The sequence below is a fragment of the Mustela erminea genome, chromosome X, assembly GCF_009829155.1.
Source record: "Mustela erminea isolate mMusErm1 chromosome X, mMusErm1.Pri, whole genome shotgun sequence".
NCBI lineage: Eukaryota > Metazoa > Chordata > Mammalia > Carnivora > Mustelidae > Mustela > Mustela erminea.
Window position 1 is genome coordinate 117255951 of NC_045635.1, and position 15446 is coordinate 117271396.

A 15446-nucleotide genomic window follows, 5' to 3' on the forward strand; every position below is an offset into this window, starting at 1 on the left:
CTCCCTCTGCCTGCTGCTCTCCCTACTTGTGCTCTCTGACAAATAAGTAAAATCTTTTTTTAAAAAGTTGTGTTTTTTTAGGATTTTATTTTTAAATAATCTCTATATCCACCATGGGGTCCAGACTCACAACTCTTGAGATCGAGAGTCCGATGCTCTTCCAACTGAGCCAGCCAGGTGCCCCAAATACAGAATTTTTCAAATACACACATTCATTTATACTCAGGACCTCTCAAGGCCTTATGGTAGGGGAGAGGAGACTGGCTGGGTAACCATGGGTAAGAATATAGCTTTCTACTGAAAGCACTATTATAAGAATTATGATCATCATGAGTATTATTATGACATTGCGCTAAGTACTTTCCATACATTAGGTTCTATTTTTATCCTCGTTTCACAACTGGAGAAATTGACGGTGGTAGGCAAGATAATGAGTCCCCAAAGATGTCCACATCTTAATCCCTGAAAATTATAAATGTTATTTTATAAGGCAAAAGGGACTTTGTAAATATGATTAAGTTAAGGATCTTGAGATGGGGAGATAATTCTGGATTATTGGGGTGGAACAATGTAATCACGAGGATCCTTATTAAACAGAGAGGGAGGGGCACCCGGGTGGCTCAGTGGGTTAAGCCGCTGCCTTCGGCTCAGGTCATGATCTCAGGGTCCTGGGATCGAGTCCCGCATCGGGCTCTCTGCTCAGCAGGGAGCCTGCTTCCCTCTCTCTCTCTGCCTGCCTCTCAGTCTACTTGTGATTTCTCTCTGTCAAATAAATAAATAAAATCTTAAAAAAAAAAAAAACAGAGAGGGAGGCAGGAGAGTCAGAGGAGTTGTGACACTAGAAGCAGAGGTCAGTGAATACAAGGTCATGAGCCAAGGAATATGGGCAGCCTCTAGAACCTGGAAAAGTCAAGAAAATGGATTCTCTTCTAGAACTTCCAGAAGGAATACTGCCCTGCTAATAACACACCTTTCTTCTTAGCCCAGTGAGACTTATTTTGGAATTCTGATCCCAGAACTGTTAATAGAACACATCTGTGTTGTTTTGAGTTTGTGGTTTGTAGTTGTTACAGCAGCTGTTGGGCGCTAATACACTGAGAACTTCTAGTTTGGAAGTAGCAGAATGAAGAACCCAGGTTCTCCTGACTGCAGAGCCAGACTCTTAAACAGGCTATGGCTGGAAAACAAAAAGAACATGCATTTTTTTTCATTTTAGCTCTCCTTCCTCTGGAGAAACTCCTAATGGATAGAAAAGGGAGCAACAGGAAGAATTTGGAGAAGCATGGCAAAGATTGTACAAGGATCAGTTTCAAGGCTGAGAGTCTAAACCTGAAACCTACAGCAAAGGTGACAAACCTGAATGCCTACCATGTGTTAGGGGGACAATGTAAACATGTGAAGTAGGCAGGTTTAATTGAAAGACAGCCTGAATGAGGAAGCAAATGACAACTCACACTCTCCCTAGATGATGAGGAGTAATAGGAAATGGTGGGGATTCTGGTGAACTGAAAAGCATCGGGTGCTGGGAGAGGGATGGCACTCACTAGTCAGTTTCAGCTGAATGTAAGACAGAAAGGTGGGCTTTGCCAAGTCACTGATTTCTCAAAAGAAGCCAGAAATCCAGATTTGCGTGAAACTTGAGGATTTTTAAAGATGGGAAATAAGTTCAAAGTTTGCTGAAACAAACCAGACACATCTTAGTGTTTCGACACATTTGTCTAAACAAAACACATCTTTGGACTACCAGTTTGCATAATGTTTCATGTATCTGAATGCGGGCCAGTATCCATACTATATAGTCTTCTGTGATCGCTGGCTAGGAGAATCTTGAGGGGACAGATCGCTGGAGAAATTTTAACCTGAACGGCCATAGGGACTTAAGATCAGGTTGCATGTATTCGAGTGTGAACATACACATAGGTATAGAAAGTCCTTTTTTTCTATATGCAGTTATTTGTCTAAAGGTTTCAAGAAAATCCACTTTAAAACTAGCATTTAAATGAACCACCTGCCACCTATCATAAGGCGTTTCCAACGTACCTATATGACAGCGAAGATCACTCAAGACCACCGAGCTTTTCCATTTCTGTTTGGGGATACTATATTTCTAAATTCTTTGCCGTGCTGCTTTAAGAATCTCTAATCTGTATGGTTATATAAACATGAAAAAGCACAATTTCTATTTTTTCCACAATCAAACCCTACATTTTACAACTATAAATCGTTTTTGAGAACCTGTCGAAAAAGCAAGGGGATGTGGGCAAAGGTCAGCCTTATTTTGTTTGTATTTTTATAAAAAGAAAAAGAAAGAAAGATGGCATAAGAGAGGAAACAGCATTGCTTTTAAAAAGCTTCTTGCAGGCTTTTTTTTTTTTTTTTTTGGAGTGTCAACATGTGACTGCTTAAAGGCACCTCAGTAAGATGAACACGCTACCCACCTTCAACAGGGCTTGGAGCCATTTCTCTAGTCACTGCACAGGGCCACTCCCCAGCCCTCCCCAGCCATCCCCCAGCCTGCCCCAGCCCTCTGCAACAGCTCTTACTGGTTCTTCAAGTTAATGGGCACAGAATTAACCAGCTCTTTCCTTTCCCACCTAGAGATGATTTACTCCCTTCTCAAGCCTACCCTCAAATTCTCTCGTTACATGGCCCTTACAGCAGTCAGAACGCCAGTAACAACAAAAGGCATAAACCTGATGCATTGTTTCAGTACAAGAGTCTGGAAATTAACCTAATTTAAATCCTTTGTGCGGCATCTAAGAGAGGCGATTCATACACCTTATACGCACTTGTCAGTTACTCTAGGTATCTCTTTGAAAATGTTTTCTACATTTTCTACCTCAGGGCAGAACAGTCCTGGGAGATATTCCTTCCTTGAGGTTTTGCCCTTCTTGTCTGTTCTCTTCCCCTCCCTCTCAATGGCCACAGTCATCGTGATTTCCACTGAGTGACCCGTTTAATCCTCTCTTTGGACTTTAGATCCACTGTCCCATCCTTCCAGGTGAAACCTATCATAGCCTCCAAAATCAGCCCAACTCCAGAGATCCCACAAGGTCAAACCATGGTGTCATCAGCAAGTTTCAAATTTTTCACTCTGGTCACGCCCACACATGTAAACAGAGCCAACGTATCTTCCACTATAGTTCTAGGTCTTGAACTTAATCCAATAAATTTCATTTCAAGATATGTATTCCTAGGGGCCACTTAAAGTAATTCATTGCAGAGAAAAATGGAGGACAGAAACAATGTAAAAGAAACATATGCTCTTGCTCGAGGTCCAAACAAATGTCACCTGCGTAACAGTCCAGTATGAACACATCCTACCTTCTTTAACTAGACTCAGAGCCTTTTCACCTCAGTAGCCATGCATGGTTTCCTTGGTAACCTGTATCTTGTGTAGCACAGCAGCAGACTAGATAGGTCTATTCACTTAGAACTCGTGTGCTGTATTTACGTGTGTGCATATTAACATATGTGCATACAGACAGAACTAAGTTTGGCACTGAGAAAACATCTATGTATATAAAGGAATTAGGAACTTCCAGAAAGTTTAAGTCAGTTTCTTTTGATAACAAAAGTACCAATGTCAGTTGCACCCAATACCGCTAAGCACATACACAGGCATTTCCTGCACACTAGAAATTGTCTGTCTAAAGTCTGAAACTATTTACTCCCAAGTACAAAATCATGCGTAGAGCTGAAGATACAATTTTGTCAATAGAAAAAGATTCACATCTTCAACTGCAATTTTTAAAATATCATTCTGTCCTAAAAGCTTTTTAATCATTCACTTACCCAGTGATATTAACTCTCCTCCAGCAAAAATAAAACTCATACTGGTTTAGTTCCCTTATCTTACTTTTGATTCCAAAGGTCATTTTTTTCCCTAAGGCTGATTTTTACTTTGTTTTTGTGTGTTGCCTCGGGTTTTTTTTAAATGAGCAAGTGTTATATTTTAAATGGTAACATCAATAATGTTAAGTTTTCAAAGAAAAAGAGTGGCATTTAAAAGATGACCAGTTATTAAATTAGCCAATGTTCTTTCACATTTCCCCAAAATACATCTAAATATCACTTTAGAAATTTGCTGGGAATTTAGCATACAAGTGAACCAACGAAGGGAAAAAAAATAATTACAAAAGAGTTTGAAACCTATCTGAAAGAAGAGGTTTCTAAATCCTAATCTACAACGAAAAGCAAGTCACTTTTTTTCCCCTTAAAAAAAAGTTGTCAACAGGCTAGAATCCTGCATCTTTAAAGTTGGAATCTGGAGAACAGATGAAATCTGAAATATCTCAAATCATTAGACTTCAAATTTTTCACTTGAACAGTAAGTAATACCCATGAATGCCTTTTCAGATGCTGATGAAGTCGGCTCCAGACCTGTCCACGAAAACATCCTCGCCTCGACCACAGTGAAAGAGAGATGAATCCTTTTGTTAGCTATTATTTTAACTAGTTATTTAAAGCTAGTCTGCCCAACGATTCAAAACTGTTCATATGGTCTGACACAAATAAGCTCACTAATGAGGCTTCTTCACCAACGGAATCACATTCAGGTTTCTGAAATCACGTTCAACCTCCTGGACTCCTTTACATTTCCCTGTCAATATCGCAGTAATCACATCAAGGCAATTCATGCAAATACACATCTCCATTCTCTCCATCTGTCCTTAAAAGCCCCATTCAGCCTCAGTCTGTGCTATAGCACCATGCTGCAGCATCCCTGCACTTGAACTTGGGAATACAGGCTTTCCAGGACTGCAGGCAGAGCCCTTACCGCATTCCTTCTGAACCTCATCTTGCCTCTCGGGGGAGTTGCTTCTGCCATCTCGCCTATACACAAGAACACTCTTCTTTTCCAATTGTCAATGCAGCATTGATGAAATATGAGCTGCTTCTGGGGTAGTGTTTAAAAGCGGCAGCCAAAAATCTCTGTCACACAAAGCTACCGTGGCTGCTTCCATTACCGCGGTGGCGGTGGCGGCTCGCAGAAACCCCACTACCCCTGATTAGTCAGCTGACAGAGCCTTCCCGGCTGCTCATTGTAATTCACAGGGGACACATTCCCCCAATTACTTAGCCAGATTGAGCCTCATGGATTAGCTCGGGAAGATCAGGCATGTCCTAAGAGTGGAGGAAGGAAAAAAAAAAAAAAACCACACTCTCCTCCTAGGGGCTTGCTGGGACTGGCTTTCTCCTCTGCGCAGTTTGCTTTTTAAGGTGGAATGCTAAGAATCTCTGTGAAGGTAGTACTAACTGATATCTTTATTCCTGTCCTACAAAACCCGGCTCTATAACTTAAAACACACTTCAGGATTTGGCTTTTTTTAGTATTATTATTAAATTCTGTTCTGAGTTTAAGCCTTGTGAAAAGTCAACAGTTTATGAAATTTTGATAATAATCCAGAAAGAACACACCAACTTTTTCCTGGGGTACCTCGGTGGCTCAGTCTGTTGAGCCACAAGCTCTTGGTTTCAGCTCAGGTTATGATCTCAGGGTCCAGGGTCCTGGGATTGAGCCCCATTTGGACTCAGGCTCAGCACAGAGTCTGCTTCATCCGAAGATTTTGCTCTCTCTCCAACTCTCCCCCTCCCCCTGCTCAAGCTTGCTCTCTCTCTCTCAAATAAACAAAACCTCTTTTTAAAAAATTATTTATTTATTTGAGAGAGAGAGGGAGACAATGAGAGAGGGGACACAAGCAGGGAGAAGGAGAGAGGGGGAAGCAGGCTCCTCGCCAAGCGGGGAGCCTGATGTGGACTCGATCCCAGGATCCTGGGATCATGACCTAAGCCAAAGGCAGACGCTTAACGACTGAGCCCCCAGGCAATAAAAGCTCTGTTTAAACAATTTTGTTTCCAATCATTAATTATGGAGTATACCCTAACCGCATAGTTTATTTTGGAATTTACAAATTAAGGTCTTTAAATTGAGTTGTATAATTATTTCAAAGATACTTGTTCAAAGTAATATGCCGAAGACAGTTACAGGGACAATCTGGACCAGAAATCCTTTCTGAATGCAACTCTTGCTCTTGAAATTAGCTTGCATTCAGTATTTATCTTTAATGCAAACTGCGCCCACTGGCTAGTTATGGTAGAGATGTAATTAATGTATTCTTGAGTATGGGCATAGAAACTATACCACGAATAGAAACATTTAACCTGTTAAAAGGAAACAGCGCTAATCTACGTGTCACCCTCACCAGTGCATCCATCTTGCCTCGCACCAGCAGTCTGGCAGTTAAGAGAATGACGGGACCCTGAGTGCCAAGCTCTGGGCTGAATATGGTCCATGAAAGACCATCCCTAGGGAAACAGAAAGGGGACCTTCGCCTCCCAAGAAACAAATCACTATTACTCTGTTGACCCTCAACTAACAGGATCAAGACCAAATCTTATCTTTCTCTTTTAGAAGAAAAACAAGGCTGTTCCAAGTGGCCTATTTGATTAATAGAAATAAAACCTTAACAAGAAATGAATTCCATGTGCCCAATGGTCACTCAATAAAAATTAATTTAATCAAGCAGAGAGTTTGGGCCAAAAGAAAAAAGCTGGGCTGTGTAATAAAAAAAGTTTTATTATAACAAGTGTTTTATTTAGTATAAAAGAATCATGAACTGAAATCTCAACAAGCCCAAGGATGGATGTTAAAAGGCCAGAGCGAGGTAAATAAATAGCTTTTACTTAACTTTGCCCCATTGACACAGCTCAACAGTATACGCTTGGCAGACGCACTCTCTCCAAAAGAATTTTACCTTTTTCTAAAAAAACACTGAATGTATTTGTTTACCCACAAGTCATCTGGAAAACAATCGAAAGCAACAGGTGGAAAGAGCACCAAATGAAGTTCGTGAAAATTCAGTTCTTGCTTCGCCTCGTTTTGCTCTGTCATCACCAAACCCTCCCCTAAGTGTGTATATTAATGTCGTTCCCTCATCTACAGGACAATTACAATACCAATGTGAAAGGCAACGACATGTTCCAGGAAGTCAAGGTTTTGCTATTTTATTTTAGTAACCTGTGTGCATTTCCTGTTAACTCTTCTCCCCACTGCTTACCGTTACACGCTTCTGCTCAAGAAACAAATGAAAAAACCACTTTGATTCGCTCAAGATGAAGAACAGTTTGGGCTGGGTATGAAGAGTAATGATCGCATCCGTCGTACCCTGTGAGCGTATTTCTTAGGCTCAGCAGCTGGGTTAGCGGAGCAAAGAGAACACGGGCAAAAAGATTTTTGTCTTGCTTTCACGACCAAATCAACTGCCTCGGGAGAGAGTGGCCTCCCATGTCGGTCAAGGAGACAGAATTTCTGATGATTGATGTTGGGTTCTCAAAGGAAAAAAATATATGGATTCCCAGCTACTCTGGTCTGATGGAGGAAGTCAGCCACGTGGTACTCCCGCCTTCCCGCCAGCTCAGTCATCTCCGGGTTCCTCGCCTCCCTCTTCTATGAACAAGTGTCAGACAAAGCCCCCATAACCCAGCTGAGCCGGACACCGTGAAAGATTATCTCGGCTGTGGGCAGGATTGCAGCTCTCGTATTTTCCTCGTAGGGACACTGTTTTCTCTGTCTGGGTCTTGGGAAGCTGGGGGCGAGATTCCGAAAGGGAGCTAAGTCATATTAGAGTTGAGTCACTTCCCTACTCTATCCCAGAGAGGGAAACGGTGAGAAAGACGCACATCAAAATGTTAAAAGGTGTTTATTTGTGGATGGATGAATTATGACTGCTACTTTAAACTTTCTTCTTTATGCTTTTCCATATACAGTGAGTATACAACAGAGCTATTTCCATTAAAAAAAAAAAAACTCCCATAAAAACTCACCTTGCTCTGAAAGGCAGAGAGCCAGGAGTCTCTTCTCACTCATAACTTGAACCACTAACTCTACTTATTCTTTCCCATTAGGTTTCATTTTGAATGAGCTGTTTAGCTTAATCCCCCCTACCAACCCTTCTGCGTACTCTCCCATCTCACCATCCCATCTTTTTTTATTGTTTCATTGTATACTTTTATTGTCCTCATTGCCCAATACCAAAATATTCTGTACTCCCACAAACAGAAAGCACTGTATAAAACAAAAATAAAAAGCTGCTGAAGAGGGCATTGGTACTTACTGAGATTTTCTGGAGAGAAATTTTGAGGGAAGACCATGTATCCAGTCTTCGATCAAGTATAATGGTAAACCGAGAGTCAGATCCATTTTGCCTGCAAGATAAGAGGAAATAATGGTCTTAGTAACTACCCAAATTTGCTAGGTTGTGCCCTTAATTCTGACTGTTTCATTACACTTGATGTCTTTTTTTTTTTAAGATTTTGTTTATTTATTTGACAGACAGAGATCACAAGTAGGCAGAGAGGCAGGCAGAGAAAGAGGGGGAAGCAGGCTCCCCGCTGAGCAGAGAGCCCGATGCAGGGCTTGATCCAGTGACACTGAGATCATGACCTGAGCCAAAGGCAGAGGCTTAACCAACTGAGCCACCCAGGCGCCCCTACATCTGATGTCTTAACTAAAGATAAATTTGGATTGGGAAAGCTATCAAAAAGTGCTATGCTGGAAAACCAATTTAATTCCATGTTCTACTACTCAATATTTAAAATTTCTTTTTGGCACTAATATCATTCTTTTAAATAGTCGTGATAGCATAATGCAGCTAGGTCACTAAAATGAATGTGACATCCTGCAATCTTGGGTAGGAGAAAACCTTACAGACAGCTGCCCTTTATCACATCAGATTTACCTTTCCGTGGCAACCCATCATGAGCCAATGAGCCACCCATCCATTCATTCACTCAGAAAAACACCATTAAATATAGGTTTCTATCTCGTCTGCTCCTTGAGAAGGCAGTTTAATGAATAATAAAGCTTTTATTTGCTTTTTATCTAAAAGACTTTCAAGCTTTAAGGGATGCACTACAAATTCAGTTTCTGTGATAGGACTTCTGTTCACGCAACTCCATATTTTTACCGTTGTAGATTTGTGGCCTCTCAGTCTTCAGGGTTAATAAATAGAAAATGTTTCCTTTAAAAACTTTTGTATTCAACCTATAAGCACCTGGGTGGCTCAGTCAGTTAAGCATCTGCCTTTGGCTCAGGTCATGGTCTCCCGGTCCTGGGACAGAGCCTCAGGAGCCCGCTTCTCCCTCTGCCTCTGCCGTTCCCCTCTGCTCGTGTTCTCTCTCCCTCTCTTTCTCTCTCTCTCTTTCTCTCTCTCTCTCTCTCTCTCTGTGTGTGTCCCTCAAATAAATAAATCTTTTTTAAAAATTAAATAAAAATTTTGTTTCAACCTAAATAAAATCTTCAAGGAAGCTTTTGAAACTTACCTTTTAAAGCATTCTAGTCTCAGATGACTTCTAATATCAAAAAGATCCTCCTAATAAATTGCAATATCACTTTTGAGTCTACTTAACATTTGATCTTCATATTTTACCCATGGAAGAAGAGCTACCCTCACTCTGGGCTAGTATGATTTCCTTTTAGACAAATCAAAGGCTTGAAGTATAATCATCATTTTCAACCTATGTTTTTCTTCATGAAGACAAATATCTCCAGACTCTCGATTTTGTTTTCATAGATCCTCAGTATAATTTTTGTAGCAATTTAGGTAGCTGTTGGTTTCCTCTTCTAAGTTTTATTTCTTATCTGCTCTGACAGTGAGTCTTGTAATCATAATAATAATAACAGTCACATTAAAAAGCTCTTTTCCTGTTATTACATTCAAATGGGTCTCTAACACATACCAAACTGAAAGAAATGTAATGAAATACTATACCTGGCAAGAGATGTCAAGTAAGTCAGCACTTTTGCTATCACTTCTTCTGGTATACATCTGAAATTACAATTTTCTGGGAAAGTAATGATCCAATCATTTTCCTTTCCACGGCCACCTAAAACCATTTTAAAAAAAAATCAAACAAATTAACAATTCATGTAACAGCAATGCAAGTAAGAGGATTTGAGAGGACAGTTTAGGGGCAATGTAACTTTTATAAGGATAATGGTCTCCACATAAATCAAAATGGCACCATGCCCTTAAGTTAAAAAAAAAAAAAAAAAAAGGTAGCCAAGGGGCGCCTAGGTGCTTCAGTCAGTAAAGTGTCTGACTCTTGGCCTCAAGGTCTTGAGTTCAAGCCCCACACTGGGCATGGAGCTTACTTAAAAAAAAGAAGAGGGGCGCCTGGGTGGCTCAGTGGGTTAAGTCGCTGCCTTCGGCTCAGGTCATGATCTCAGAGTCCTGGGATCGAGCCCCACATCGGGCTCTCTGCTCAGCGGGGAGCCTGCTTCCTCCTCTCTCTCTGCCTGCCTCTCTGCCTGCTTGTGATCTCTGTCTGTCAAATAAATAAATAAAATCTTAAAAAAAAAAAAAAGAAGAAGAAAGTAGTCGAGTAGTGTCTAAATGAAAACAGAATTTAAGAAAGAGAAAAAAGAGAGAGAGGGAGAGAAGGCAAACTGAGTGATTATACTCAGAAGAAATTTTCATGGAATTCATATAATTAAAAACACAGCTGACCCTTCATGCTGGAAAACCAAGGGTACGGGGAAATAATGGTTTCTACACCAATGCCATTGGCCTCAGTTCAAACTGGGCAACTTGATATAATCAACCATTTACATCTATGATCAGCCTGAGGGAATACAGATATAAACTATAGGAAATAAGTGCTGTTCTAGTGAATTTGTAGAAGAAACAACATAAGCTTTAACAGCAACAACAGTATAGGGCTCTAACTAATGCAAAGAAACAAGACCATGAATTCTCTATGGGTTAAAATTCAATGTGCAGATAATCACATCAAAAAATGGGCAGAAGACATGAACAGACACTTTTCCAAAGAAGACATACAAATGGCTAACAGACACATGAAAAAATGTTCATCATCATTAGCCAACAGGGAGATTCAAATCAAAACCACATTGAGATACCACCTTACATCAGTCAGAATGGCCAAAATCAACAAGACAGCAAACAACAAGTGTTGGAGAGGATGTGGAGAAAGGGGAACCCTCTTACACCGTTGGTGGGAATGCAAGTTGGTGCAGCTACTTTGGAGAACAGTGTGGAGATTCCTCAAGAAATTAAAAATAGAGCTTCCCTATGACCCTGCAATTGCACTACTGGGCATTAACCCCAAAAGATACAGATGTAGTGAAAAGAAGAGCCATCTGTACCCCAATATTCATAGCAGCAATAGCCATGGTCCCAAACTGTGGAAAGAACCAAGAAGCCCTTCAACGGATGAATGGATAAAGATGATGTGGTCCATATACACTATGGAGTATTATGCCTCCATCAGAAAGGATGAATACCGAACTTTTCTATCAGCATGGACGGGACTGGAAGAGATTATGCTGAGTGAAATAAGTCCAGCAGAGAGAGTCAATTATCATACAGTTTCCCTTATTTGTGGAGCATAAGGAATAACACAAAGGACATGGGGAGATGGAGAGGAAAAGGGAGTTGGGGGGAAATGGAGGGGGAGATGAACCATGAGAGACTATGGACTCTGAGAAACAAACAGGTTTTGGAGGGGCGGGAGTGGGAGGTTGAGTGAGCCTGGTGGTGGGTATTGTGGAGGGCACGTATTGCATGGAGCACTGAGTGTGGTGCATAAACAATGGATTCTGGAACACTGAAAAGAAATGTAAAAAATAAATAAAAAATTTTTAAAAATTCAGTCTGTACCTACTCGAGAGCCCTCTACAAAACATGGAGGATAAGGAACATTGAGAGTGAAAGCCACCTAAGTACAGGGATGAGCCTTACATGCATTCAAGGTCCACCCTACAGCTGGTCCAACAACTGGACAGAGTAGACAGTAAATATTTAGTGCTAAATGGAAGTAAAAGGATCATTTAATGAGGAAAGTTACAGGGTGGTCTTTGAATTTAGCTTGGCACTAGAAATTCTGTGGTCCATATATACACTGGAGTATTACTCAACCATCAGAAAGGATGAATACCCAGCTTTTGCATCAGCATGGATTGGACCAGAGATTATGCTGAGCAAACTAAGTCACACAGAGAAAGTCAGTTATCATATAGTTTCACTTACTTGTGGAACATAAGGAATAGCATGGAGGACGTTAGAAAGAAATGATAAGCGAATTGGAAATCAGAGGGGGAGAGGAGAGAGACTGTGGACTCTGAGAAACAAACTGAGGGTTTCAGTGGGGAGGGGGAGGGGGTTGGGTGAGCCTGGTGGTGGGTATTAAGGAGGGCACATATTGCATGGAGCACTGGGTGTGCTGCATAAACAATGAATCTTGGAACACTGCATTAAAAGTTAATGATGTATTTTGTGTGACTAACATAACACGATTAAATAAATAAATAAATAAATATGTAAGGTTATAAAAAAATTCAATGTGCAATAAAAATATGTAAATGGCAGGGCACCTGGCTGGATCAGTTGGAAGAGCATGAGACTCTTTTTTTTTTTTTTAAGATTTTATTTATTTATTTATTTGACCGAGAGAGAGATCACAAGTAGGCAGAGAGGCAGGCAGAGAGAGAGGGAAGCAGACTCCCTGCTGAGCAGAGAGCCCAATGCAGGACTCGATCCCAGGATCCTGAGACCATGATCTGAGCTGAAGGCAGAGGCTTAACCCACTGAGCCACCCAGGCGCCCCAAGCGTGACTCTTGATCTTAAGATTGTGAGTTCAAGCTCCACGTTGGGTGTAAAGATTACTAAAAAAAAATTTAACTTCGGGCGCCTGGGTGGCTCAGTGGGTTAAGCCGCTGCCTTCGGCTCAGGTCATGATCTCAGGGTCCTGGGATCGAGTCCCGCATCGGGCTCTCTGCTCGGCAGGGAGCCTGCTTCCTCCTCTCTCTCTCTGCCTGCCTCTCTGCCTACTTGTAATCTCTCTCTCTGTCAAATAAATAAATAAAATCTTTAAAAAAAAAATTTAACTTCAAAAAATAAGACAATGACAAAGGAGATAAAGTGGACTGATAAAAATACTTAACCCCAAAGAAAGCAAAAATGGAGGGGAACAAAACAAAGAACTAAAGGGGTAAATAGAAAACAAATAGTAAGATGGTAGATTTAAACCCACTCATATGAATAATCATATTAAATGTAAATAATCTTGACATCCCAATTAGTTGGAGATGATCAATTTGAATTAAAAAAAACTGAGATCTAACTATAAACTGTCTATAAGAAACACACTTTAATTTTTAATGTAATCTTATTTATTTATTAAGATTTTATTTATTTATTTGACAGAGAGGGAGAGATCACAAGTAGGCAGAGAGGCAGGAAGAGAGAGAGAGAGGGGGGAAGCAGGCTCCCTACTGAGCAGAGAGCCCGATGCGGGGCTTGATCCCAGGACTCTGGAATCATGACCTGAGCCGAAGGCAGAGGCTTAACCCAGTGAGCAGCCCAGGTGCCCCTTATTTTTATTTTTTTAAGTAAGTTCTACACTCTATATGGGACTTCAACTCGGAAGCCCAAAATCAAGAGTTGCATGCTCTCCCAACTGAGCCAGCCAGCCACCCCAGAAACACAATTTAAATAGGAAGCACAAATGCATTAAAAGGAAAAGGACAGAAAAAGATATACCATGCTAGAATTAGTCAAAAGGAAGTTGTCTAATTTTAGACAAAATAGATTTCAGAGTCAGAAATATTACTACATACTAAGAAAATCATTTGATTATCAAACTGTAGTAAATTCATCAAGAGAATATAACAATCCTAAATGCTTATGTACCTGATAGCAGCTTTAAAATACATGAAACAAAAAATGGTAGAAGTGCAAGGAGAAACAGTCAAATCCACAACTTCAGTCAAAAATTTTTACCACTGGGGCGCCTGGGTGGCACAGTCAGTTAAGCATTTGACTCTTGGTTTTGGCTCAGGTCACAATCTCAGGGTCCTGGGATCTAGCCTTAAGTCAGGCTCTGAGCTCAGTGAGAACTCTGCTTGAGATTCTCGTGCACTCTCAATCTCTCCCTCTGCCCCTCCCCCCACTCATGTACATGCTCGCTCTCTCTCTCTCTAAAATAAATAAATCGGGGGAACCTGTGTGGCTCAGTCAGTTAGGGAGTTGCCTTCAGCTCAAGTCATGATGCCAGGGTCCTGGGATTGAGCCACGCATCAGGCTCCCTGCTCAGTGGAGAGCCTGTTTCTCCCTCTCCTTCTGCCTACTGCTCCCCTACTTGTGCTCTCTGTGTGTGTGTGTGTGTGTGCGTGTGTCAAATAAATAAAATCTTTTAAAAAATAAATAAAAGGGGCACCTAGGTGGATTAAGCCTCTGCCTTTGGCTCAGGTCATGATCTCAGGGTCTTGGGATCAAGCTCCGCATCAGGCTCTCTGCTCAGCAGGGAGCCTGCTTCCCACTCTTTCTCTGCCTGCCTCTCTGCCTACTTGTGATCTCTGTCTGTCCAATAAATAAATAAAATCTTTTAAAAATAAATAAATAAATCTTTTAAAGAAATTTTAATAAAAATAAAAAATAGATTTTACCACCCCTCTCTCAATAATTGATAGAACAAGTAGGCAGGAAATCTGCAAGGATACGGTACACCTGAGCAACAATCTTAACCAACATGACCTAATCGACACTAACAGAAGATTCCATCCAACAAAAGCAGAATACACATTCTTTCTTGGTGCACTTGGGAAAAAAAAACAAATTCATTCACTACCTTAATCTTTACCAAGAGAAACGTGACGGGGAGTCCCCATTGCCAAGTCATCTTCTTGAATCAAACTATTACATCAAATGATAAATCTTCTAAGCTTAGAGAACAGGATGAAGATTATCCTGAACAATGACAGCGTCTACCCAAGAGTTTCAAAGGAACTCGAAGGAGAAACTGTACAACTCTAAACCAAGACATACAGCAAAACATTAAACAAAGGGCTTCTATAGGTAGAATATGACAGAGAACTAGTCATATGAATGTTACATAACAAGGGCAGTAGAGTGTGTGACTCTTAATCTTGAGATCATGAGCTCATTGGGCATAGAGTTTACTTAAGATAAAGACATAAAAAGCAAATAAACAATATATAACATAAAACTTAACATATGTATATTATATTTAATATAACAGACTTTCCCAAGCAAGCTGGTAAGCACTCCAGTTAAAGACAGAACCAACTAGCACTTAGGAAAGCTTTATCTGTCGAAGGAAAGAATGCATATAGGTTCTTATAAGGGTAGATGATCATGGATGAATCTATAAACTCTTATTCCACTGAGTACCTACAAGTGCCCTGCTAGGTAGTAAATGTGTGAGAAAAGAATGAGAGGGGCTTATATTCCAAATTGGAAGGTTTTAATTATTTTTCCACCGGAAACCCTTTCTTCACAAGAACCAATATGCTGAAGCATTTTGAAAATGATAACCAGAATCTTGTGGAAAAAAATAAATAAATGAAGGAGGGGTGCCTGGGTGGCTCAACCATTAAGCGTCTGCCTTCGGCTCAGGTCAT

At 40.7% G+C, this 15446-nt stretch overlaps 1 protein-coding gene across 7 annotated transcripts in view; it reads right to left on the reverse strand.

The window, feature by feature from the left end:
* MCF2 (MCF.2 cell line derived transforming sequence) overlaps positions 1 to 15446 on the reverse strand; it is a 105018-nt gene that overhangs the window by 56904 nt on the left and 32668 nt on the right. For 6 of the 7 annotated variants that reach the window (XM_032331401.1, XM_032331400.1, XM_032331405.1 and 3 more), the window contains exons 3-4: positions 9774 to 9888; positions 8118 to 8208 (exon numbers count right to left, since the gene is read on the reverse strand). In XM_032331401.1, coding sequence (XP_032187292.1) covers positions 8118 to 8208; positions 9774 to 9888 — 206 coding nt within the window. Of the gene's footprint in view, positions 1 to 4780; positions 5129 to 8117; positions 8209 to 9773; positions 9889 to 15446 lie in introns of those variants that run through there. The other variant, XM_032331404.1, reaches the window with a different exon arrangement.